Raw genomic sequence first — 25,697 nt, 5'->3', positions numbered from 1 at the left:
AGTAGTCATTACAGTAGTCAATGTTTAAACATATTTTTGGGACTATAAAAGGAGCCTTTCATAAAGGAAGTGACACCAATGCGCAGCGCTTTATGCAGGGGATAATTTTTACAGGGCAACAAAACTGAAGTAGTATCAATAATAAAGTGCTAATAAAGTGCTTCTTGTATAGCCCTAATTAGGCACTCCCATTGCCGAGAGCGATTGGCTATGCCAGTGCTTGTTTTGTTGGTTGTTATGAGGAAACCAGTAGAGAAAGTCTAGCATAACCATCCCATCCTTGTCATGAATAGAATTGAAACACTCCTTCACTACTAGGACATTTTTCAATCTCGTTCCCAAGTAAGCGTTCGCATGCTATATAAAAACGCATACATATTTAAGTAAAATAAATAAAAGCTAGTCTGTTCTCTGCGTTTACTTTTCCTAATAGTATGTTCTCATTTGCTATGACTTCGCCTCTGTAGTCCCTTTTCTGTTTCCACTGGGTGTACCGCCCCCCAGCTCTGTCCCTGCTTGTTGCAGTGCACAGACGCTTCCATACTCTGTAGGGTTTGTGTGTTCTGTGGGAACCAGCGAAGGCAACATGGAGAAGGCGGAAAACCCTCGGAGCCCCGAGATGGAGTTCAGCGACTTCGTGGTGCTGCATGCCCCGGCTCTGCGCGCGGCGGGGATCCCCTCGCTCTACTGGGAGAGCCTGCATCACAAGCTGGCGAACGAGGTGGGTCGGAGTCACTTCTTTATAAGTGGGATTGTGATGGGACCTGTAGTGCCAATTCTTGGTACATACCCGGCAGCCTCTGCGAGCTGCACAGACACCCCAGCGAAAGCCTGAGGGCTCCCTGACAGGTGTTCCTCAACTCACTGCTGTCTGCAGCACTTTCTCACGCGGCCACGGAGCAGAGCTACTGCCATGTGCATGAGACCCTATGTAGAAGATAAGGAAACCCTAAAGATGTGCATTCTGAGCGAACCTCCTCAATTGTACACTTTTTAAGTAAGGGGAACAAAATGTGAATGCTATACGCAGTGGGTAGTGGGGGGATAAATGGACATGTAACGAAATCATGTCATGAGGTTTACTTTTTATTTTATTTTAGGCGTTTTTATATAGCGCGGACTTTACCCGAAGGTGTCGGAGCCCTTCACAATAGGAACAGTAATGATACATGAGGAGAAAATTACAAGTGAACAAATTACAAAAGCAAACGTTAAGTTACAGGAGGCAAAAGTGACAATTGTGAGCAAACAAAATACAAGAGGTAGCAAACGGTACAGTACAGGCGGAAAAAGTGATGTGTGCAAGTTACTAAAGCGTACAAAGTACAAGTAGAGGTATAATACTGCAATAAATGTCAGACACTCAAACACAAGAACAAACGTTATGTAGGCAATGGTGGCACTTGTGCAAGTATCTAAAGCAAACAAAATGTAATTGATTTTTGTAAATAGATGCACTTAAATGCCTCATTTTGTCTATCTTCAATGGGAAGCTAAAAGCCACTGACTGCTTTAAGTGCGGCCTGCGCACACAATCCAAATACACTTCCAGTGGTGCCCAAATTGATTTGGGTTAAGCAGGGGCGTAGGAGACACTAAAATTCTGGGGGGGACAGGGACAACCTTGTGGACTTTCCAGTGACCCTATACAAATCACCGCCCGTTAAACAAATACAATCGCATACTTTCGAAGTGAAATATTAGGAAGGGCATGTTGTAACAATTTTCATTTATGCTTTATTGTTATTTACATTCATATAGTAATCGGACCAAATGTTAAAAAAACATGTATATGAATCATCTTGATGCACCAAGCAAACATAGGTGGCTGACTTAGGGTGGGGGCGTCGTGTTTGCAAGTGCATTATGATTTGAAAAGTACCTGCTGCTGCATTCCTGGTCTCCAGCAATTTTCAGGCAGCAATAAAAATGTGAAGATAACTTTGGTGATTAATGTTCTTTATTGAGAGAGATCGAAGGTTTGTCTAGTGGAAGTTTTGACTCTTGGTAAAGTAGACACAGTGGGTTAATATGCCTGCTGCAAAGAACGTGTACCACGCAGATCACAAAATGCATATCATGTAAATTGGTCAGTGAGTTACTGTCTTTGTCTGAGAGAGTCTGTTGGTATTTGCAGTCTATAAGTTAAAATCCTCACATTGAACAGTGAGCTATTAACCGTCATCAAAGAGCTGCATGAAAACTTCAAGGTATATATTAGAACATTATGATTTTTCCCCAGTATTTCCTTATCCTAATGTTGGAAAATGGGTTCATTTGGATAGAAATCCATTCTGATTATTAAAGAGAACCCCCAACCATGGTCTTATGTTTTAAATTCTGAGTTTGTGCTTCTCTAATGTTGCAAAGCCATCCTGTGCCCTGGGCACTCCCCAACGTTTTGCTGACTGGTACTGGTGGTACCCGACTCTGACTGACCCTGGCCTCTGACTGAACAGGCCCAGGGCCAGTGCTATTCTGAAAGAGAAACATGAAGATACTGTGAAAACACCTACATACACTAGGGTGCACTATGGGTTAGGGTACCCCTATGATTGGCATGACCTCTCCTATAAGGCCCTAGTTCATAATAGGGCAGGGAGATTAGAACTACATTTAAGTCCCTAGAATATATAAGGGCATGGCAGTTTAGAGGCAAGCAGCCCTTTCTGCGTTTGCATGTGTGCACTGCTGAAGCCTGAGGCCAGTTTAAAAGTAGCCCTCTGTTGTAGGGCTGCTTTTAAAATCCAAATTGTGCCCAAACTCGACTTTTGGGTTTGGGGAACTTCTAAATTGATCAACTACAATACTGGGGCAAAATTAAGTAAAGTGGAAAAGAAATTCCACTTAACTATGGCTGTATCATATTTGCCACATAATACATCATCTGCTGCATAATCTAACAATTTGACCCAAAACAATTTTGTAGCTCAAACGGTTCAAAAATTACTAAAAGAAATGTGACTTATGTTGCTGTGAAGTGTAGGGCCCTTTGCAAAGGTTGACTGGTCACCTTTCCCTGTGCTGCATTTGTATGTTACACAGGTACTAATGAGGCAAAAGCTTTGCAGAGGCTGTTAGTATGTATAAATATGTTAAAATAATAAAGTATCATAAAATGCACCGCATTACGCTGCTGCCTTTTTATTGTTGCATCATTTAGTCAACACTGCAACATAATTTTGGCCTCCATTGCTGCCTAACTCCAATGGCCCGAAAGAAGGCTGCACATGTTAAGTGTTTGTGCATGAAGCAGAGACCATGAAGTTTGCAAACTTAGGGGCTGATTACGAAGGCAGGCGGACTTCAGTCCGTCTGCCTTCGAATTGGGGAATGGGACAGCGGGCCTTCAAGGTGGCGGCCCGACGATAGGCATTACAATGCAACCGCCACTATGGCGTTCGCAGTGCCTATCTTTTACATTGCAGCAGGTGCTGCTGGCTGCATCATCTGCTGCAATGTAAAAACTTACATGTCAATCAATAAATCATAGCATTTGTAAAGCGCACTACATACCCGTGAGGGTCTCAAGGCGCTAGGGCGGGGGCTGCTACTGTTCGAAGAGCCAGGTCTTTAGGAGTCTCTTGAAGGTTAGAAGATCTTCGGTTTGTCGTAGGCCGATGGGGAGGGCGTTACATGTCTTGGTGGCGAGGTGGGAGAATGATCTGCCACCGGTGGTCACTCTTCGGGTGCGGGGGACGATGGCGAGGGCGTGATCTGCGGAGCGGAGCTGGCGGGCGGGGGTGTAGAAGCCGAGTCGTCTGTTGAGGTACGCCGGTCCGGTGTCGTGGAATGCCTTGTGTGAATGGGTGAGGAGCTTGAAGGTTATCCTCTTGTTGATTGGGAGCCAGTGCAGGTCTTTCAGGTGGGGTGTGATGTGGCTGCGGCGGGGTATGTTGAGGATCAGTCGTGTGAAGGCATTCTGGATGTGTTGCAGTCGTGACAGGAGTTTGGCCGGGGCTCCTGTGTAGAGTGCGTTGCCATAGCCCAGTCTACTGCTGACAAGGGCTTGGGTGACCGTCCTACTAGTTTTGGTGGGGATCCACTTGAAGATCCCGCAAAGCATGCGGAGGGTGTTGAAGCAGGTGGAGGAGACGGCGTTGACCTGCTTTGTCATGGAGAGTGTGGGGTCGAGGATGATCTCTAGGTTTCGTGCGTGGTTGGTGGGTGCTCCTAGTGCCGTTGGCCACCAGGAGTCGTCCCAGGCAGATGGGGTTGAGCGGAAGATGAGGATCTCTGTCTTGTCAGAGTTCAGCTTCAGTCGACTGTCCCTCATCCAGTCGGCGACAGCCTTCATTCCTTCGTGGAGGTTGGTTTTGGCAGTGTGGAGGTCCTTGGTGAGCGAGAGGATCAGCTGGTTGTCGTTAGCGTAGGAGATGATGTTTAGTTCGTGCTGTCAGGTGACGTGGGTGAGTGGTGCCATGTAGACGTTGAACAGCGTTGGGCTGAGGGATGAGCCTTGGGGTACGCCGCAAATTATCTCTGTGGTTTTGGAGCGGAAGGGGGGAGGCGGACGCTCTGTCAGGTCCCATGTCTGGGGGCTGAGGGAAAAGGGGCCCGCTATGGGCCTCCAATGTCCCTTTCCGCCAACTTTTCCATGGCGGGTGAACTGCCATGTATAGGCTGGTGGGTAAGGGGTTTCGTATGCCCTACTGTGGTGCCTGGTAGGCACCACCAGCATTGTAGGAACAAAGAGCCCCTCCGCTGCACTGGCAGGCTCAAGGAGCCAGTAGGGTGGGTGGCGGTTGGTCTTTCCTACCGCCAGGAAAGCACCTGCCATTGTGATATGGTTGGCGTTGATGCAGTCACCGATGGCAGTGGGACCGCCATTGACGGGGTGACGTGGCGGTTCCACCTTCATTATATTCACCCCCTAGGTTTGGTGTGCATGCAAATCCTACATTGCCAACCCCTGGTAAGTTGCACCACTACTGCTGAAAAAGGCCAATTGAGGTACCAATGGATGCGGTGGACTGGCCTCAAGGATCTTGTGACCTCAGTGACAGTCACTGTCAATCTAGGGTGTGCTTCTTCGTATGCCTGCTCGCAAGACTGGAGGTGAACTGCAGTATGGATTGTGGTGGACAGGCCTTCAAGGTTAACTCACACTTGCCACCGTTAGGGTCCACCTGCTGGTGTTAAGACACCAGGGCTTCTAAGGTCTATCGGGCCTTCTAAGGTGTAGCATCGGAATGAGCTCTGTCAGGAGTGTGGTCTGGTGGACTGGTCATGAAGGCTGAAAATGGTGCTCCAGTTCCGAATTCAGCAGCTCTGGCCAGAGTGCCATATCCTCTCCCACACTGAACACCATACTGCCCCACTGGGAGAAACTTGCACTGCCTTCAGCTACAACTCAATTGTGCTGCAACTAAATTCAAATTATGCACTAGAACACAGTAAAATGCTGCCTGAAAAAAAATGAATAGCACCCTGGAAAAAACAAACACTCATAGGGAATACAAGAATAAGCAAGTCATGTGAACTGTATTCAGGAACAACATGGTTACCGTAACAGTTTAAAACTCATTATTCAGAAATCAGTAAGTGATTTTGCCTGAAAAATTCAGGACATGGCTACCGGACCAGGAAGGGACCCGTTTCAATGTCCATCGCTTATATCCTTTCAAAATGTGAGCAGTTCGGCAAAAAAATAAATCACATCCCCGAACACAGAGCCGCAGTACACATTTTATAAGCTAAAATTATTAAAACAGTTGAAAACGATCATATTAAACATTTTCACTCCACTCCTCAACCAGGTATTGCAGTCCCTTTAGAAATTGTGCACTTCCCGTGGGAAAACAATGTTGTTCAAAGAAAGAAGAAAAAAAGAAAGTAGCGCTTTCACTGGCAAACTCCGTAAAGTGGCGCTAATGTGTGTGGGTGTAAATAACAATCTGGCCTGTCTGCTGACCACTCTGTATTGCTTAATTTAGGTATTTCATTTTTTTTATCTCCGTCCCGAGGTTTTTCTTTGGAATTATAAAACGGTCAGTAAATGAGGAAATATCCAGTCAGTGTCCGCCTATTTTGGATCCATTTCACAGAGAAACAAATGAAGAAAAAGAGATGCAAGAGAGAGTAATAAGAGCTCTTGAAATCAGAACTTAAGGAGAAGCGAGACAAAGACAGAAATGGGTATGAAGGAAAAGAGACAGTTTTTTCCCCTTCTCTGCCCTTCCCCAGGCCTCCGAGCCTTCCTGCAGAATAACAAATAAGAGAGAGGGCGGGTGGCCTCTTTGACTCCAGGCAGGTCAAGTGCAGGGCCATTAGGTAGCACTTTCGCGTGCAGATGGCCCTGCTGAATAACAGAAGGGAGAGGGGAAATTCTTTGGTCCCCTCGTCTGTCAAAACCCTTGTCCCCCGTGTACCCCCACTATAAAATCTGGGGGGGACATATCCCCCGCGTCCCCCACACTTCCTACGCCCATGGGGTTAAGCCAGCAGGTGAGGAAGAGGCGAAAAATACGCGACACGGATGACAGTGCAGAATACAAACCTTGCAGTACCTAATGCTGAAAGGAAAGGTATACCTCGTTTACTGGTGTCCCAAAGAAACCTGTGCAGGTATAAAAACCCCTTATGAACTATTATTAATATTTAACAGTAGCATATTTTTTGTAGTTTAGTCCAACCATACACGAATAGCGTATAATGATGAAACGCACAGGCTGCCATCAGGAGGATTTCAAGTATTATGTGAATGACTGGACTTATTATAGGGAATGTTTATTTAGCTCAGCTCGCTAAATAAATGGGGCAAGGCACTAAGTTTTCATGGGAATATGTAAGCTCTATATATAAATTGTAGTGAGGTGGTGATGTACATCGAGTTGACAAACTATTTAAGTGAATGTAAAAGGGAGATACCCCTGTATGTTTGAAAGCGATTATGCAAATGAAAGCTGCAGACTATGTAAGAAGGGTGATTTGGGAACATTCTGTATGAAATGAATATATAATGAAGAGCAGTATGAACTTTACACCCAGTATATACTGACACACTAATTGAGGGAAGCGCGTGATAATTGACAATGAAAGACCCAGATATGCACAAAGCTGTAAATACTTTTTGTGAATGATGTGGGACGTGGACACTTTTTGGTGACAGAAATGCCCTTCCTGCGAGCATTAAAGACATGCTTTATTTACATTTGAGTGAAGAAAATTTGATATACATGAGTAAAATGCAGATCTCATGAAGAGAAGACACCCTTTGTACATGAGGGAGAAGCAGGTGATACATTAATGAGAAAATGCTAAATGCATATTTGCGTTCTCCACGCTTGGAGCTACAGATCACTTTTTACCTTGCATTTTGTTGTTGAGGACTTGACCTGTAAATGGCTAATCTTTAACATTTCAAAATGTACTAAAACGGACAGACTCTTAAAATTTGGTCTAATTGCTTATTAGAATCTTTGATGCATCCTTCTATACAACTCTAGATCCTACCCCCTCCTCAATCACATCCCATGCGTGTGTCCAATGATTCTTTCCCTTGTAGCGCCTTCTGCACACATCTACGAACTCGTGCCTTTAGGTCACATCCTAGCATCCACCCCTTCCCATCAGACCTAAACTTCTAACACCAAGACCCCGCCCCATTATAGCTACAATATCTTCAGCAGTCCTGTTTGACCTGTCCCTTTGGTTCCTTCTACGGTCACATACAATTTAGTTTAGGATTTTGATGAATTATATATCGAGTAGACCTACTCTGTAATCTCCGGATCTTGTTACCGTTCACTTACATATGGCTGCTCCAGGTTCAGTTTGTGTTTCTAGTGAACAAATGCAGTTCACAGTTATCTTTTGTCATTGAGCATTTAAGCCTTTCTTCTGATGAGAAATGTTTTTTAGAACGATTACATTGACTTTTACTAACTTAAATTTTCCGTTCATGGTTTTCCTCTCTGTGTGGTGTTAATTAGAACCAGTTTTACCGGTCTTCTCCTATTTGTAGGCGTACAAACATGTATTGTTCTGTTCAAGCACACTGTTGCCAGTCTGAAACCTGCGTTGGCGTTGTTACTAATCTTCTGGCATGCAACGGTTTATCATAGTTTTCAGGATCATACTTGTTCATAGGCGGGGTTAATCTTCTCACACTCTGCTAATTAAAGGATAGAACTTCTACAAGTTTCGAAACTAGCTGTATAATAGGTAATTGTGCATATTCGCTTTCGTCTAGAAGTTTAGAAGACAGCTTTGTGGTGATGTATGTGTCTCATGTCATGTTCTAAATAGCCATACATCATACTCCTGTCATAATTTGCCAGAGCTCGCATACTTTTTTTCCCCTTAAAATTAATCTTGACTTGAAGTCTTAATATTAAAAATTGAAACAACTTTTTTTGTATATGGTAGTATGGCTTTTGCAATTTTAGATGGATCAATTATCGTAGGAGCACATAGCCTCAGTACTGACCAAATAAATTTGCTGTGCTTCAAGCTGTAGGCCCCGAATAAGGAAGTGACAAAAACCATTCGGCCACTCTTCGCATCCCATGCACAAAAACAGTTACTGCATCCTTTTGCAGCCTGGCAAAATTATTTGTTTAAATGCTGTGCACCATCAAGTGGGGAAAGGGAGGCAGTGGTGTCAGCACCACTGGCACTATTCGGGCTGGAGGCGGTGACACAGTGAACTGTTTGAATTTATGCCAGGTTATTGAATCTGAGCCTTCCCTTCCACCTTCCTGAGGAATGTCCTTAAAGATCGAATTCCTTCTGCTTTGCCTAACCACATTGGAAAGCTATGGGAACAGACTACTTGTGCCTCTGGGTTCAGCTTCTTGGATCAGCACATTTTTTCTGAAGTGTAATCTAACATTTGAGAGGATGCCAAACCGAGATTCTCTGAACCAGTGGATTAGAGTAGCAGCTGTGCTCCCACAGAGCACCATCTTAACATCCACCTGGTGCAGGAAATGAACATATGACCTTTGAATGAGTAAATATGCGTGACTTGATCTCAGGGAGAACACTTGAGTTACACAACACATATTGCAGCACACACATAAGCTGCACATACTGATTAATATCTATTCCATGAACGTAAGTAACATTTTTAAGAGCTTTAATCCTGTTAATTTCTTACATTGTTTTTTTCCCTGATTAAAAACGACCCTTGTGCTGACCCTTCTCTTCTTCTAATTTATAAAGTTGCCTGGCAAGATGTTGCAGGCTTTGGCTTAGCAGGAGGGTGTTAAGTGTGCTTCTGAAGCCTGCTCTATATTTAAAAATGTACAATTTTCATGCAATCGTACGAGAAAAGTAGCAAAAGAAACAATTGTGTTGCCCAACTTATTTTCATTGAAGGTGAGTAAGGTAGGATGAAGAAAGTTTTACATGTTGATAATTGGGTTTATCTAAAAACAAGGAACCCTATTTGTGGCACATGGAACTTTGAGCCTTCACTGATTCACCACAAATGTATAGGCATAGCAATTTTGGGAATAGCGGAACTTCAGTAAATGTAGTATTCCAAATGTGTGAATGGTCGTTAAAGGGCGGTAGCTCAATCTCTAACATGAGACCAGACTACAACGCACCCGATAAATAATCAGGTTGTACTTTGAATTCTGATCAAATGAAAAATGCTTTCGAGCTCATGTGATTTCATGCTGCACAGATTATTTAGATTGAGCCATACATAAAATCACATTGTCTTACTAAACCTTTGTATAGAAAATCCACCTATTCTGCTTGTTTACTGCAGATTCTTGCCCTTTACTGCACCCTGTATTTATGTTGGCCTTAGAACTCTGTGCACTTTACCTCCAGTAGCCAGTATTTTCTATTGATTATTGTGAGAAAAACAGTAAATTTCTAGCATATTCCTTGGATCTGTCATTAATTGAATTGAAACTTTTTGTCATTACTGCTAGGGAATTGTACAGTCTCCTTCCTGAGTATGGCCGTACGTGCTTTTAGTTTTACTGTAGGACTAGTCCTCTCTCCTTTTTATTTTTTTCTAGAAGTATGTTCTCAATTGCTATGACTTCACCTGTGTAGTTTCTTTTCTATTTCCACAGGCTGTCTGCCCCAGCTTTACACATGCTCCCATGCTACAGGTTGTGTACTCTGTGGGAACCACGTTAAGGCAACATGGAGGAGGTGGAACACTCTTTAAGCTTGGAGATGGAGATCAGTGATTGCATAGTGCTGCATGCCATCATGCTCCATTAAATATGGTCAAATTAGCATACTCTTAATTGCTATATTTAATGTGGCTGTAAGTCTCTAGCAATATGGTACAAAATGTACTCAGGGCCTGGAAGTTAAATGCTACTTGTGGGCTCCAACACCTTTTGTGCCTTCCACTACAGTGGCAGTGCACACCTGGCTCCAGGCCTGCAAATGTTTCCTGATTGCAATAGTGTGAAACGTGCACTGCTGAATGTCAAAATGAAACCTTTGACAGGTAAAAACCTTCCTTTTAAAAAGTAATTAGTAACCAGTATGTGGCCCTTGTAGCCCACAAACCAGAGCGCATGTTATTTAAAAGTAGGACATGTAGAAATTGAATATTAAAATATCCTTACATTGACTAGTATCCAATAGCTATTTTTCGCTGTGGCAGGCATAACTTACCTGTGTAGAAAACAAGGGTACAGATTAAAACTGTACCTCGAACAGAACTAGCTAGAAAAATAAGCAACTATTTTTAATAAGGATCCAATTTTGTATTTGTCGGAATTTGAATAAATGTTAAGAAAAAGTAGCTTTTACAAAGTTACCCTTTCCCTGCGTGAAATTGTCAGGGCTGTAATCATTACTTATTTGTGCTAAGACCCACATCCCATCTCAGCTTATGGCGTCTTAGGTGTATGGCATCAGTGTACGAGTGGTGCCATTTTGTATTTTATAAATTGTAATCTGTGTTTTGTATTGTTGTAAATAATTAGTGATACAGTTTAAAGTGGCATAATCAGTGTTGTTTCCTTGTAGCTACCAAAATGTAATGCAGATCCTTCTTACTATATACAGATATTCGATGCTGGAGAGATGTTTGGGATCATGCTGGTGGAGGAGATGGAAGATGAGGGTGAAGTGATTGAAGAAATTATGGAGGAAGAGAAAAAGAAACCGAACCCTGGAAATGTGCCTTGTTACAAAGTGATTGTAACCAACGAGCATGGGATTCAAGCATCTAACCCCAACTGGTAAATTACTGTTTTGATCCTTGGTGCGTCTGAATGTGAAATGTCATTTAGTAATGTCCCCTCAGTTTTTCAAGAATATTCTACAAGCCTTTACACTGATATTGTGAGAACAAGTGAGTTGACCTCTTTTAAACCACTTTTTATGCTATTAAGAAGATGCTTTGCCGACCTTTGGGGCTTATTTATAGTGCCACCTTTGGAGACAATAATTATGCAAATCTTGTTACACTTACTCTTTGGTTTTTCTTTTTGTTTTCTGTCTTGCAGAACTTACTGCATACATGGCACCACACCACCAATAACCTCCTATTTGGCGAGCAAGCATGTTTTTCAGCAAACCTCTGCATTTTTGCTAGCAATTATGTGTGATTAAGTGTGATCCTGCCGCTGTGTATGTCACAATGCGCCATAAATTGATGTAATGCACAACCCGTGAAACTCATTAAAAAGTATGTGTGTATATATATATATATATATATATTGCGTTGAGTTCGAAACAACACAGCACAGCGCAACAGTAACACGCCGTGCAGCAGGAACGAAAGTTGAGTAAAGCCACAAACTCCGTGCTCTTGTTACCAGTGAATTTTATTCGTGATAGAATAACAGCCCACCAGTCGTCATGACGCGTTTCACCTCAGCCGAGGCTTGATCACATGTCATGTTTAGGAAGGAGGAAGTAACTTAAATAGCATCATTGGTCACATGGTTAGCGGTACCTCCCGTTTGCATTTAAAGGGGTATACTCCACAAAATTAAATACAGGGCATAGTGACCGTTTATCATCTGTAGTCATATGTCCAACATAAATTGCAATTGTCATCTATTTACAATATACCAAAGAACTAAATTTGGGGTATCAAAGAAAGAGGCCACAAGTTCATATATTATAGATCAAATATCTAAAACCATTCATTTTTGTAGAAAAATAAATAACTATATATATAAATACTATTCATTTTTAAATTCATATATTTACATAATATACAATAAATATACCTCAAGAAATTTATATTGAATAAGCCTCATTGGTCCTGCAACATATATTTCATTTTAGCAAGTACCATATGTATAAAGGATACCCAATGTTTGCAACAGTTACGGTATATTGTGTCGCAGAGTAGCAACATGTGACATATTCAAAAAAACGATAATACCCAAGTGGGTGTTGGAGGTAAACCAGACATTAAGCAACCGATTATCACGTGTATGTTCCTTAGCCCGTTACTATCCTTAGGGTTGCATATATGTCAAAACTAAAGTGAATGTGCAATTTAAAGAATAAAAGTTAAAATATTCATTTTACTTATTTGATAAGATTTTTGCAGGTTACCAAACATGATCTGAAAATATTGATGAAGTTTCATCTAAGTTAAACAAATCAGAGAAAGAACAATGCTGACAATCATCTACCAATTATAGGCAGGTATACAGATCTTCCGTGCTGTTAAGCCCCCCAGGGTGTTTACTATTAAACTCGAGGATATATCGGGTCTCAAGCAGGCGTAATTTTCTGTCCCTGTCTCCTCCCCTCCTCAATGGTAGGACAGAGTCCACCAAATAGTATTTTAACAACTCTGGGTTGCTTTTGTGACAGTTTTCGAAATGTCTCGCTACCGGATAAGCTTGGTCCTTCCCAGATATAGCTCTTAGATGCTGTAGGATGCGTTTGTGGGCAGGGAGACGTGTACTTCCTATGTATTGTAGTCCGCATGGACATACCAACACATATACCACACATTCCGTCTTACACCCCAGTTTCTGTTTGATTGCTATGGGCTTTTCATGGAAAGGACTTATGTAATGGGTCTTATTGATTGCATGCTTGCAGGCTTTGCAAATTTGGCATTTTTTTGAAGCCCGCAATCCGTTCCCACCACTTCTTTGGGACGTCCAGGGTATTGCTTACAATCACATTGCCTAGAGACATGGACTTTCTAAAAGTGATCTCGGGTCTGTTCTGTACCAGATCCCCTACGATCGGATCTCCTTGTACAAGATTCCAATTTTTGCTGAAAATCCTGCGTATCTCAGCATGCTGCTGGCTGTACGTAACAATGGCCCTACATTGTATTTTTTCTATTGGTATGGTCACTATTTCTGTTGTAACCGTAGGGACAGGACAAGTTCCTAATAGTTGTTCCCTTCTTGTTTTCATTGTTTTCTCATGGCATCGTCTATCATTTTGTTACTGTACCCTCTTTCAAGAAAGCGAGTCTTACACTGTAGTTGGGCAATGTTACATTCTTCTTCAGAACTACAAATGCGCTTTATTCGTAGCATCTCCCCATAAGGGATGCTACGAATCAAATGGTGAGGATGGCTACTAGAAGCATGCAGTACCGTGTTCCCGGCGGTAACCTTTCTATGCAACTTAGTTTCTATTTTGTCATTGGCAACATATACCTCAACATCTAGAAAATTGACAGAGACATTGCTGATCGTTGAAGTAAATTGCAGATTTAAATTATTCATATTTAATCCATCAACGAAATTAGCGGCACTCTCTTTGGATCCCCTCCAGATAAAAAACAGATCATCAATGTATCTGAGGTACAATACTGCATGTTGTTCCATTGCCGCCCTATATATATATATACTTTGTGTTACTTGAAATTCCTCTAATTGAAATATGTAATACCCAGTCAAGATTTCTCAGTGAATGCACAAGCTGTTAATCTCTTTAGATTTTGGCCCTCACACTGACATTTAACAACACCGCCGCCATACATTATCCTGTGCCGAAGGTGCCTCAATTACTAAGAATCTACTCTACCTTCAGTAGCAAGTTTTTGCTGAATCCGTAGAACACATTCACTTTAAATTTAAATGATTCTTAAGTCTTTCAATCCGACCATTCATATCTAATCTAATTTGAAGTGTGTTGTACGTTGTCCTTTAGATGTTAGAACAGCTAACTTAGTGCACTACACAATCCTAAGACAAGGACTTACAAAGCAAAGACCAACCAACTCTTGAAAGACTAGAAAACAATAAGTTGTAACGGAAAAGTAAGTAGCTTTCGCCAGATCAATTCCTGAGGAAAATAGTTCCAAAGAGTAGGAGCCTTGCAGCAGAATGAACACCTGAAAGTACTCTTCTGATGAGGAGGCCTGCCAATAGCCACATATTTTCAGAGAGTAATGGTGGGCTCGAGTGTAGGGTTTTATCAACCTAGAGTGATTTTGTTACACAGTTGTAAAAAAACCTCTGAGCAATGTAGAGGACTTTCAACTCTACTCTCTGCTCCGCTATGCATGTGTGCAAGACTTTCCTGACCTTTGAAATAAGGTTACAATTTCAGGGATTTTGCACCACATTAAAGCATGTTCCAAAGATACCCAGCATACCCAAGAAAAGGCTGGTAACACTAATTGATCCTAAATAAAATGCAAGCTGTGACGGCTGAACTATACACCTCTTCTGGAGAAAGAGAAGATTTTTTTGTAACTTGTAAAAACGGAGACAACCATTGCTTTGTCCTGAAATTTCAAATTGCCCTCATGATCGATAATCGCAAGGGATTTTGCCTTTTGTCACTAGTAAGGTGGTGAGGGGATAAATGCCAGCCAAATAGTGTTCGATCACCTCAGGAAAAGTGTAAGGGTATCATTCAGATGTTAATGACTGTGCTGAAGCTTCCCATGTAAAGTGTCTGTTTTGTTTCCTCGTCCTTCCCATCAAAAACTGAAACAAAATCAAAAGGCTGGAGACCAATGCCATACTAACTGACTTTGCCAGTTCTTATTGACATACTGGCTAGTTAGCTCATAGTCTTCATAATTTGTTTCTAAAAAAATATCCAGGCCAAAATTGCATCCTTTATTTTACACATTTTGGGGAGTCTGGGTAACACAGCAAATCTGAATTCCACTGAAGGATTGCAAAACTTGACATATTATAGCAACAATTGTTTATTTTATTTTAATTGTATGGGATCAACCAAATGTTTGATGTGCTAAGATTTCTAGCTTTCTGGAATAGAAAGGAGTGGAAAAAAAGTGTTGCAGTTTTAAAAGATTTTTTTTAAATGTTTGTGTGCTTTCGACCAACTCGCAGTTTGTGAGTGATCTTTAAAAGCTGAACATGTCTGTTAATTAACACGGTTCGGAGTTCAGAAAGGGGTCATGTGTATAGATCGTCCATGGTTTCCCCCCCAAAAAAGAATTTCTGGTGTTATAAAAATTAATGAAGCGGAGTATGAAAAACAGGAATAGGTGCCAATGTTCATCTTTTTTTTTTTTTGCTTTTCAGATAGTAGGGATACGTTTTGTTTGTCCAAAAACATGTGATTCCCACCGCTATCAACCAAGCTGTAGTTTATTTAAAAAATTCATTGTGTACCAACCATGCATCAATTTATTTTTAGGTAAAATCTTATTAATTAAGAATGGGTGTGAAGGAAAGGCCTTTATTTTCAAAATGCGTCTGAGAAACTGAGGTTGGAGAAGTGGTTATTAGTACAACTCTGATTAAGAGTTTATCCATTTTATCAGAGGGTGTTTTGCAAAATCTCTTTTCTTATGCACTGACTTATATTTGATCCCAGAAATGGAGGGAAATTTAATAAATAATAAATGTTTTACTATTCTGCGTTTGCAAACTTATCTTTAAAAATGTCACCCTGTGTGTGTGTGTGTGGGTGGGCCCATCTCCTACAACTGGAAGGACCCTCAAACGCAACGTGGAGAAATCAAGATTTTTACTTTGAATGTAATTCTGTCTGTGGATTTGCGTAGCTCTGGTATTTGGGCATAGGGCCAGTAGGCACCCAGGGACACCTACCTACCCCCAGAAAGTTCTGGAAAATAGACCCAAGAGGGCAGTTCCAGGCTCTGTGGTTTGTGTAGATCCATTACTTTTTCCCGTCCATAATACCAAAGGTTCCTTTCCTTATTAACTTTCCATGGTACCCTGGTGGCTACAGGCCCCCCCCCCCGGGGGGGGGGGCAACCTGGAGTATTTATCCCCTCTCTTCCCTACCGGCCAGTGGTGGGAGGTGGTTTAGAAAGGGAAATAAATAATAAAAACCGAATGTCATGCAGATCTTGCCCATCCTGGTACTGGATTGTAGCTCCCACCTTAAGTACCAGGCAGTCTTTCGGCTCCAGTTGGAAGATTGGACTGTTCACCTCTTATCTTCATGCCGAACAGACAAAAAGCCGACCAGAGGCAGGTGTCTAACAAGCATTGAAAATGCAATAGGTCTCGCCCTTGATTAAGTTAAAGCCATTTACTTTGCTAATGGTATTGTATAGCAAAGCAAATGGCTTTAACTTAATGAAAGGTGAGACCTATTGCATTTTTAGTGCTGGTTTATTTTAAAAACTATCCCAATACATTTGGACTGGGGGTTGGTGAGACAAAGCAGACATCCTGCAAGCTTGGACACAGTTGCCAGAGACAGGCCCAGCTTTCTGAGCAGTGGAGACAGACACTGTACAGACTCAGCCGCGGTGCCAAGGGGAAGAAAGTATAACACACAGAGGGCACTCACAGGTTAAGCAGGCACGGTCACGGGGGCGCTAGGTGGCGCATGAGCGGAGGCTATCTCAGGACTCGCATACTACCTCAACGTTACTCGGCTCAAGAGGACTTTCAATACCTATATGTAGAATATGGCCTTATTGCATGAATCTTACTCAAATACTGCTGTGAAGCGCTCCGATACCCTCGGGTCAGGCTAGCACTATATAAAACTCCTTAAATAAAAATAAAAAACTGTGTGAGGCTCCCGCAGTCCAGCGCTGAGATCCGTTAATTATCTTTGCCCCAATGAAATATTCTGCCCGAGAAAACACAGGAAAGTGTGGCCCAACCACCGAGGCACAAGCGGTACTAGTCCCAGATGCGCCCGTGCTGAATTGAATCTGCTATCGGCAGGGAGCAGCTGAGACCGGGCTACGGCCCCTGACAAACCTGGTGCTGAGGCGGGGACACGGCAGGCACGCAAGCATCGCGGCTCCCACGAGGCATCCAGGCTGGCGCGGAGTAATGGCGGCAGGGAGATAGTGCTGAGTGCTCCCTAGGAAGGCGCGTCACAATCCGGATCCTGGGTTCACCACTGGTAAGCCAGACGAGCGTTCGCAATAATTTATTTAAGAAGATTATAAAGCGCGAAGCTACCCCCAAAGGGGGTGTCCCGGCGCTGCAGAATACATGTCAATCATGAGGCGGATCTGCAGAGTGCATGTCCATCATAACACGGAACTACAGAGAGCCTCTAGAGAGAAGTAATTTTAGAGATTAGTAAACAGCCAGGTCTTGAGTTTCCGTCGGAATACTTGCTCTGACTCAATGAACCTACGAGTATTCTCTTCAATGTGCACTAATTTTTACGATAAGAAAAATTTTATAAAAACATGTATTATAGCAACTTTCTTATTTGATTTTTCCTCTATACTTTCGTATCTACTGTGATTTTGGTCTAATTTACCTGATCTAGATTAAATCTTCATGTAGGGAATCTTGAAAGATTTCTCTTAAAAACAGGCTCCTCTCTGTGATACTGTTCCTTATTCCGAGCCAACAACATTGAATTTGCGAAATTTCAGGCAAGTCCGTGTCCTGCATATCAAAAACATATCTATGAAGACACACCGCTCCGAATCGTGCGTGTTTAGAATAACAACGCAGCATGTTACGATTACAAACAATAGCTGCATCTTACACTCATTAAGAATCATCACTCTTATCTACCTAAACACGCTAACAAAAATGGACATATTAATGCAAAGACTGGGACTTCCCGACCGTTCTACTAACGGTGGGTCCACCAAACATTTAACTATCCTGCTCCATGAACCGGACAGTTATTTGTTTATATATAATATATATATCTCTATCTATCTATCGGTATATCGCTGTATGTTATATACGGAATAAAGCGGTATATCGAACCCGATCTGACGCCGTGTAGAGTCATGCGCGATGCTTTAAAAATGCCCTCGGTGCAAAAATCCTCCATTTTGTTAGTTTACCCATATGCTAAGTGGACATTATATTAAAAATAAAAACCTGTGGCTCCAAGTCCACTGAATGAAAAACCAAGTCTCAGTATCGCCAGCGATGTGAGTCATTCTTACCGGGATTTATAAATCTCCGTATCTCCTCTGACTCCGTCTGCTTCACGAGTCGAACGCCATCTCCCTCTAATAATCTCGTCAATGCGGAGCACGTTGCTTCCGCGTTGTGTCGTAGAGATCGAAATAGAACTATTTTTCCGAAACAGCGAGCCACCATCTTTAAATGGTGTATGTCGGCCGATTTAACCATGCCATAAATGTCTGTCTATCTATATAATACCGAAAGTATGTCTGTTTGTCCTTTATGCAGTACTACACCATTCATCCGATCACCATGAAACTTTGGGAAGTTGTTCAGTACACTCCCGCGAAGGTTTCTGGTGAAAAAAAAAAAGTAACATTTGTTAAATATCGGCCCCCCAGGGCCCTCATATTCTTTCCAATACTGAACGTTTACAGTTTCCGGTGCGACTCAACTTTTGCAATGACCATCAACAAAGCACAAGGACAATCACTGCAAGTGTGTGGACTAGATTTGGAGAATCCGTGCTTCTCACATGGACAACTGTATGTGGCCAGCTCACGCGTCGGAAAGCCTTCTGATTTATTTGTGTACGCACCAGACGGAAAAACACAAAATACTGTGTATCCACAAGCACTCGAATAAATAAACAGAATTAAAACAACACTTTGAAATGTTTTCCATATTAAAATTAATACGTTTCAATAAAAATGACACAATGTAAATTGAATGTTATCATAACAAGTTTCCTTAAATTTCCTTTCTTCTGAGATCGCAGCAACGCGCGATGGGTAAGCTAGTTTTTTATAAAGTCTGCATAATTTTGTTTAAAAGCTACTTTTTTTTAATCGGGGCAAGATAAATGTTATAAAAAATATACTACATAGAAAAAAGTAGACTATCCACTACTATCAACAGATACCATACAAAATATTTTTTTTTATCACAATACTGCATTGCTCATGAATATTCCGATTCCAGATTTTATCATGTAAAACCTATTGCCTTGGGGTAAGGGCTATTACTTTATCAGTCTGTCCCATTCTTCTCTTGTATTGAGCCCCTGTCTGATAGTATTAAAGGTTGATATATACCATTGTTCTCATGCCATATGTTTTTCATCTATGTTTCCACCCCTTTTATTAATCCAAACTTTCTCTAAAATGAACCAAGCAAAATCTTTCTCTTTTTGGCCCATTTCACTAAAGTGTGAAACCAGAGGTGCATTCCATTTTTTTGTTTTAATAGCTGACTTTTGTTCAGCCAGACGCACTCTCAATTCACGGCTCGTCTCGCCTATGTATGCTAGGCCACAAGGGCATCGTAGCAAATATATTACATTTTTCCTACGTCAGTTATTGAGGGAATGAGCAGTAATAGTTATACCATTGTGTGTGATTTCCTTAGCCAGCACACATTGGTCACACATCTGGCAATTACCACAACATACATTTCATCTTGCTCTCGTATTGTTTAGGGTTGTTTGTCTGCTCTTCTGATCTTCCCTATAAGTATGGACCAGCTGACTACGTAAATGATTGTTTTTGCTAAATGCAAAAAGGGGTCTCTCCCTTATTTAAATTCTGCCTTGTCATTTAAGATATGCCAATGTCTATTCACCACATTTTTAATGCTGTTACTCGAGCCATTATATTGGCTAACAAAAACAACTCTTTTCATCTTTCACTTTGTTAGTCTTAGTTAGCATGGCTTCACGATCAAAGAATCTGGCCCTTTTGCACGAGTGGGATATCAGTTTCTTTGGATATCCTCTATCCATCAACTTTTCTTTCAGAACTTCAGAATGTTCATAGAAATCCTCCAATTCAGTACAATTTCTCCGTAACCGGAGAAATTGGCTGAAAGGGATATTATCCTTCTGTGATTTAGGGTTGTAGCTGGAATAGTGGAGCAAGGTGTTTTTTGCCATTGGTTTTGTAGATAATTCTACTGCCAGTCTACCACCCTCTGCCTTGATTGTGATGTCCAAATAGTCTACTCTATCCCTACTGAAACCGGCTGTAAATTTTAGATTTTCGTCACCCATATTTAACCAGGCAAGAAAATCTGATAAAAGATACATTGGACCATCCCAAATAAAAAACACGTCATCAATGAAACGGTGCCACTCCGTAACATTATCAAAGAAAGGTGCCAGCTCATTATATATGTGGAGTTCCTCAAAGGCACCCACATATAGGCAAGCCAGACTCTGCGCACAAGTTGCTACCATGCTGGTACCTTTACGCTGGCGAAACAACTGATCTTTGAACAGAAAAATATTATTAAACAGTACTATTTCAGTGCATTGGACTATAAATTCTTTGCTCACTCCCTCCAAAGTTAAATCTTCAAGTATGCATTCTATCACCTCTTTTCTGCCAGCGCTCTGAGACCTTCGGTGATTTATGCGCTTTACAAATTTATTTTACATTACATTTACATTACACCTCCACTCTCGACCGCTGGGGTATATTTGTATAGTAGACTCAATGTCTTAAGTGACTAGACATTGAGTCTCCCTCACAAATGGCTTGTTTTCAAGTTTGCCTATAATATGCGAGGAATCCCTCGCATACGATCTAAGGTTAGACCCCAGCGGTTTAAGAAAAAAGTCCACATACTTGCTCAAGTGCTCAAGCAATGAGCCCAGGCAGCTCACAATAGGTCTCATTGGGGGGTAAAAGGCACTTTTATGAATTTTCTGCAAACCGTAAAGAGCTGGAATTTTGGGGTTTGGATTATTCAAGAATCTGTATTCCTCATCACAAATCGGATTTTGTTCTTTGACTTCTAACAAGAACTGTCTACATTTATTGGTAAGGATCGTAAGTTCAGAGTTCTTCACTCTCTCCTAATGTTCAGGGACATTAAGCAATTTAAAAACCATTTCCTCCTAATCTGTGGTATCAAACAATACAACCCCCCCGCCCTTATCTGCGGGTTTAATTGTAATAGACCTATCCCCTTTCAAGGTACTAATGGCTATTTTTTCTAATTTATTCAGATTTTGCTGTTGGGGGTATTCATCTTTGATTATATCATAAATCCCTATTTCTACTGCTTTCTCAAAGGTCTCAATATTGTTGCCGACTTGCGTTAAAAAAGGAGTAAATATCGACTTTGGTTTCAAACCTGTTTTATTGTTAGATTCTCTAATCGGTTTGTTCTAAAAAAAAAAATCTCTGTAGTCTAATTTTTCTAATAAATTGCCTAAGATCTTTCTCCAATTGAAACTTGTTTATATTAGCAGTTGGTACAAAACTGAAGCCTTTCCCTAACACTGCACTCTCAAGAATACTAAGGGTTCTACTCGATAGGTTGATAATCGGTATTTTATTATCTTTATTTAACGCCAGTACCTCTGGCTCCTGGTTCTTATGTATTCTTGAGGTGGTTGGCTGCGAATAGGTTGGTGCCTAGTTTGGTTTCCATTGTGATTTCCATTGTATCGCCCCCTCCTGGTTCTTTGCTCTATAGAAGGACCATATTCTTCCACCGGTCCTCTACCATTACCTTCCTCTGTGGGGCCCTGTTCTTCTTCACTGCTAGAGGCAGATGATTCAGAGAAAGTCAAGTCAAGTCAAGTCAAAGAATTTATATAGCGCACTACATACCCAGCGGGTCTCAAGGCGCTTAGGGAGGGGAGGAGGATTACTTGTCAAATATCCACGTTTTAAGTTGCTTTCTGAATGCTAGGTGGTTCTGGGTAAGGCGAAGGTAAGTGGGGAGTGAGTAACACCTTTCCTCCAACCTCTATTATATCTAGGTTTTCTAAAGGTATTACGATCCCATGTTTGTTAATTTCTCTGTTCATAATAGTTATCCTTAAGGAAAGGATATGCCAATTCTTTACTAAATCTGCTAATATCCTATTTCAATGTATTAGCCTTCTTGTTGGTTAAGTAGCCTCTGTATCCATCTACATCCTTATTAATTTCATTCAATTTATTTTTCGCATCATCTAACGCTGGCTGACCTTTCAATTCTATTTCTAATTTCTCGATGGCCTCTTTTTCTAAGACCATTATCTCTTGTGCAGTTTCGATGATTAACAACATCCAGTCGCGGCTGCAACGACTGGAAATCTGTGACCAAGTTTCTAAGAATTTTTTATGTTCAATAAAAACTCCTGGTTGATTACATATCTGTAGGCCAATTGGTATCACCCCTGCCTTCACATATTCAAATAAAAAATCTGCACAAGCTTCTGTTCTAATAAGTTTCTTTTTTAGATTTAGTAAAGTGCCCAATTTTTCACTTTTACCCGTAATAACTGTAAGTTTATTACCCTTCCTTGTAGCGATGATCCTATTGCATTGGTCATCATTCAAACCAAATGTTATTATTTTATCCATCTGCAACACTTAGCTAGGATGAACTCTCCCTCAATGGGTCAGTAAGCGAGACTCTCAGGCCACAAGGACCGTACTTATAAAGTGACAACAAAAATTGTACCGTGTCTTCAATGAAGGCACATACGAGTTTTGCTACATGTGCCTCCCGCAGTTTGGCTAGGTAAGGAAGGAGCGAGATAGGCCTATAGGTACTCGGAACGCTAGGATCTACTCCCGCCTTCTTTTGTAATGGCACTTACACTGCCTCTTTGAAGACGGTGGGACTACCCCTTGCTCCAGAGAGGTATTTAGAAGGGAAAGGAAGGTGGCTGGGAGGTGGGAGGTGGGAGAGCAGTTCTTTTTGTATCCTAACGGGACAAAGGTCACTGGGGGAACCAGACTGAACCTTGTTTCGGAGTTCTTCCAGTCGATCAAGAGTGATCTTTTGGAAGTTAGTCATCGTAATAGGATTTTCATATGACTTATAGGATTTCCATTCCAAATGACCTGTGGAAATGGATTTCTGGATGGTCTTGATTTTTTCCACTAAGAATGTGTTCAGCTCCTCACACAGAGCCTACGAGGGTGTGACAGCCAAGGTAAATCGGTCAGGACTAGAAAGATTCTGACAATTTTAAAAATATCACTGGACTTGTTGCTAGAGTTAAGCACTATTGACCAGGTAACTCTAGTTGCAATATTTTAACAACAACCTCCCCTTCTTTTTTAAAACCTTGGGGTAGAGGGTACAGTGTATCCATGCCAAGATTAAAAAGCCTCAATCCCTTCTAAGACAGTCAAGAACAATGTCATCAACCAACAACACAGTGTATGGTGAAAAAAGGTGTGGGAAGCGAGATGACCCCTCACGGGCGCACCAACAACGGGAAACCTGGTAGGTACTCACCAGTGTTGCTGTGTTATCATCGGCGGTCATCAAGCTTTAAAGTAAAGTGTCCAAAATAATATACAAGTGCATTTTAAGTGCAATATGAAGTGCAGTGAATGAAAGTGCAACACACATAAAACAGACAGTGTAATGCAACAAGATAGGACCTGCACACATACACAATTTTTATTCTTCTTCTTAGTGCAGCCTATCCAATTAAAAACAACAGGAAATGTCTATTAACTATATAGCCTACTACCATTTGCCAACATGTTTCATTACCCTATAGATTCTGGGCAATTTCGTCAGGGCTAGTAGTTTTTGCCACTGCACTCTATGCTGGACACACCATTCTTCATGGCTGTCGATTAAACAAACACAAATTTAAAATTCATTTGCCACATGCCCATCCAGACTTATGTGTAACAATTTGCACCAACTGCACAGAATACGTCACATCATTCCATATTTACCCTTACACGGACCAAGTGACTCCTACCGGCCGTGTGGTTGCAATTAAAATAGACTATACCCCAATCGTGGGTCATCTCGCTTCCCACACCTTTTTTCACCATTCGCCGGTGAGAAGTTATCTCGCTTCCCACACCTTTTTTCACCATACACTGTGATGTTGCTTGATGACATTGTTCTTGACTGTCTTAGAGGGGATTGAGGCTTTTTAATCTTGGCATGGATACAGTGTACTCTCTACCCTAAGGTTTTAAAAAAGAAGGGGAGGTTGTTGTTAAAATATTGCAACTAGAGTTACTTTGATTAAAATATTAGATATTGCCGAAGGGGACCTGGTCAATATTGTTTGTACGACTTAATGAGTGGAGGGCGACCAGGTTCATGTTTTCCCTCTATGCTCCTATTTGCGTATGCTAGAGTTAAGCACCCAAGAAACATAGTAGGCCTTGTTTGCCTCCACTATGGCAGCTTTGTATTCAGTGAGTGCTTTATCATACTTCCGTTCTGCCTGAAGCGTTTTAAGTTTAACAATTTTTAACTCCTTATGAACCAATTAGAGGTTTCATGCCTCCTCAGGGACCTTTCTTTCTGCTGTAGGGGGGCATGCATCTCACAAGCTTGAAGTAGCCAGTTAGAGGTGGCTTTCTCCATCTCATTGACACTGGTCGTCGTAGGCGGGAGGGTGGACTGCAACATATTAAGACACTCCGGTAGGCTAGACCAGTTCCAAGTTCTAATCATAGGTCTTATATCACTCCGAGGTTTAACTGTGGATAACCCATTTATTGAGAAGTAGATGAGACAGTGATCTGACCAAGTACATGGCTGTACCAGTAGATCAAGAACCAAAAGATTAGTGGTCCATAATTGGTCTAATGCCTGGCCTTTAATATGGGTGGGCTGTTATGTGCCCTTCTAAATTCAAATTGATTAATAGGTCAGTGAGCTCTTTAGAGCCCTGACTCTCCCCTTCCTCAGAAGGCCAACAGTTCAAGTCTCCGATCAGCAGTATTTTATCAAAGTCTATGGTGAGTGGAATAACGTAATTAGCCAATTCGGTGACAAACCCTGCCATAGCACTAGGAGGTCTATATATCAGTATGCACACTAAGGAGAGCTTAGGGAAAGTGAATTTTAATGTGAGACTATCTACCGAACTCATTTCAAAGGAGGCTATAGAAGTGGCTGACAGTTCTTTCTTAATAACAGCAGCCACCCTCCTCCTCTTTTCCCAACAGATCTATTAGCCTGCATCAAATAATAGGTGCCTGGGAGGGCTGCAAGGATGTCCTGCGTGGATTCTATGGTCAACCATGTTTTCGTAATCAAAAGTATGTCCGGGGCCACAGTGTCTAAAAGATTAAAAATCTCCAACTGATGCTTGACCATAGAACGTGTGTTTAAATAGACTACCTTAAGCTCTTCGGAATCTGGGATCATTATATTAGTGGTCGCCTGCCTGAGTTTAGGAGGATACGGGATTCAGATGTTGTTAAGGGCAGCGGAGGTACAACCGGCTCGGGGTTTAAGACTCCATATCATTCAAGTTTATATTTGAAAAGAGGCTCAATTTCCTTATCTGCCCTAGATGCCAAGGAGCGTAATTCCAATGAAGTGTAACTAATAAAATGGGCATAATGACTGGCCCTGGGCCCCGTCCAGACGTAGACGGGCTTGCATTTGGCACGCCAGCGGCGCATCCACGCCTGCTGCGTGCCCGCCTTTCCATCTAAATAAATAGCGGCCGTGGCTGTAATCCCTGGCCTGATGCCCGGATGTTAG

The 25,697-nt window shown here is 41.7% G+C and overlaps 1 protein-coding gene across 1 annotated transcript in view; it reads left to right on the top strand.

The window, feature by feature from the left end:
* Positions 1 to 483: 483 nt before the first annotated feature.
* The window catches only part of TTLL12 (tubulin tyrosine ligase like 12), a 222,671-nt gene continuing 197,457 nt past the window's right edge, over positions 484 to 25,697 (top strand). Inside the window, exons 1-2 of the mRNA XM_086922258.1 lie at positions 484 to 721; positions 10,996 to 11,171. Coding sequence (XP_086778384.1) covers positions 587 to 721; positions 10,996 to 11,171 — 311 coding nt within the window. The 5' untranslated portion in view covers positions 484 to 586. The remainder of the gene's footprint in view (positions 722 to 10,995; positions 11,172 to 25,697) is intronic.

Source organism: Lissotriton vulgaris, chromosome 1_1 (genome assembly GCF_964263255.1).
Source record: "Lissotriton vulgaris chromosome 1_1, aLisVul1.2, whole genome shotgun sequence".
NCBI lineage: Eukaryota > Metazoa > Chordata > Amphibia > Caudata > Salamandridae > Lissotriton > Lissotriton vulgaris.
This window is presented reverse-complemented; position numbering and strand designations above follow the sequence as displayed.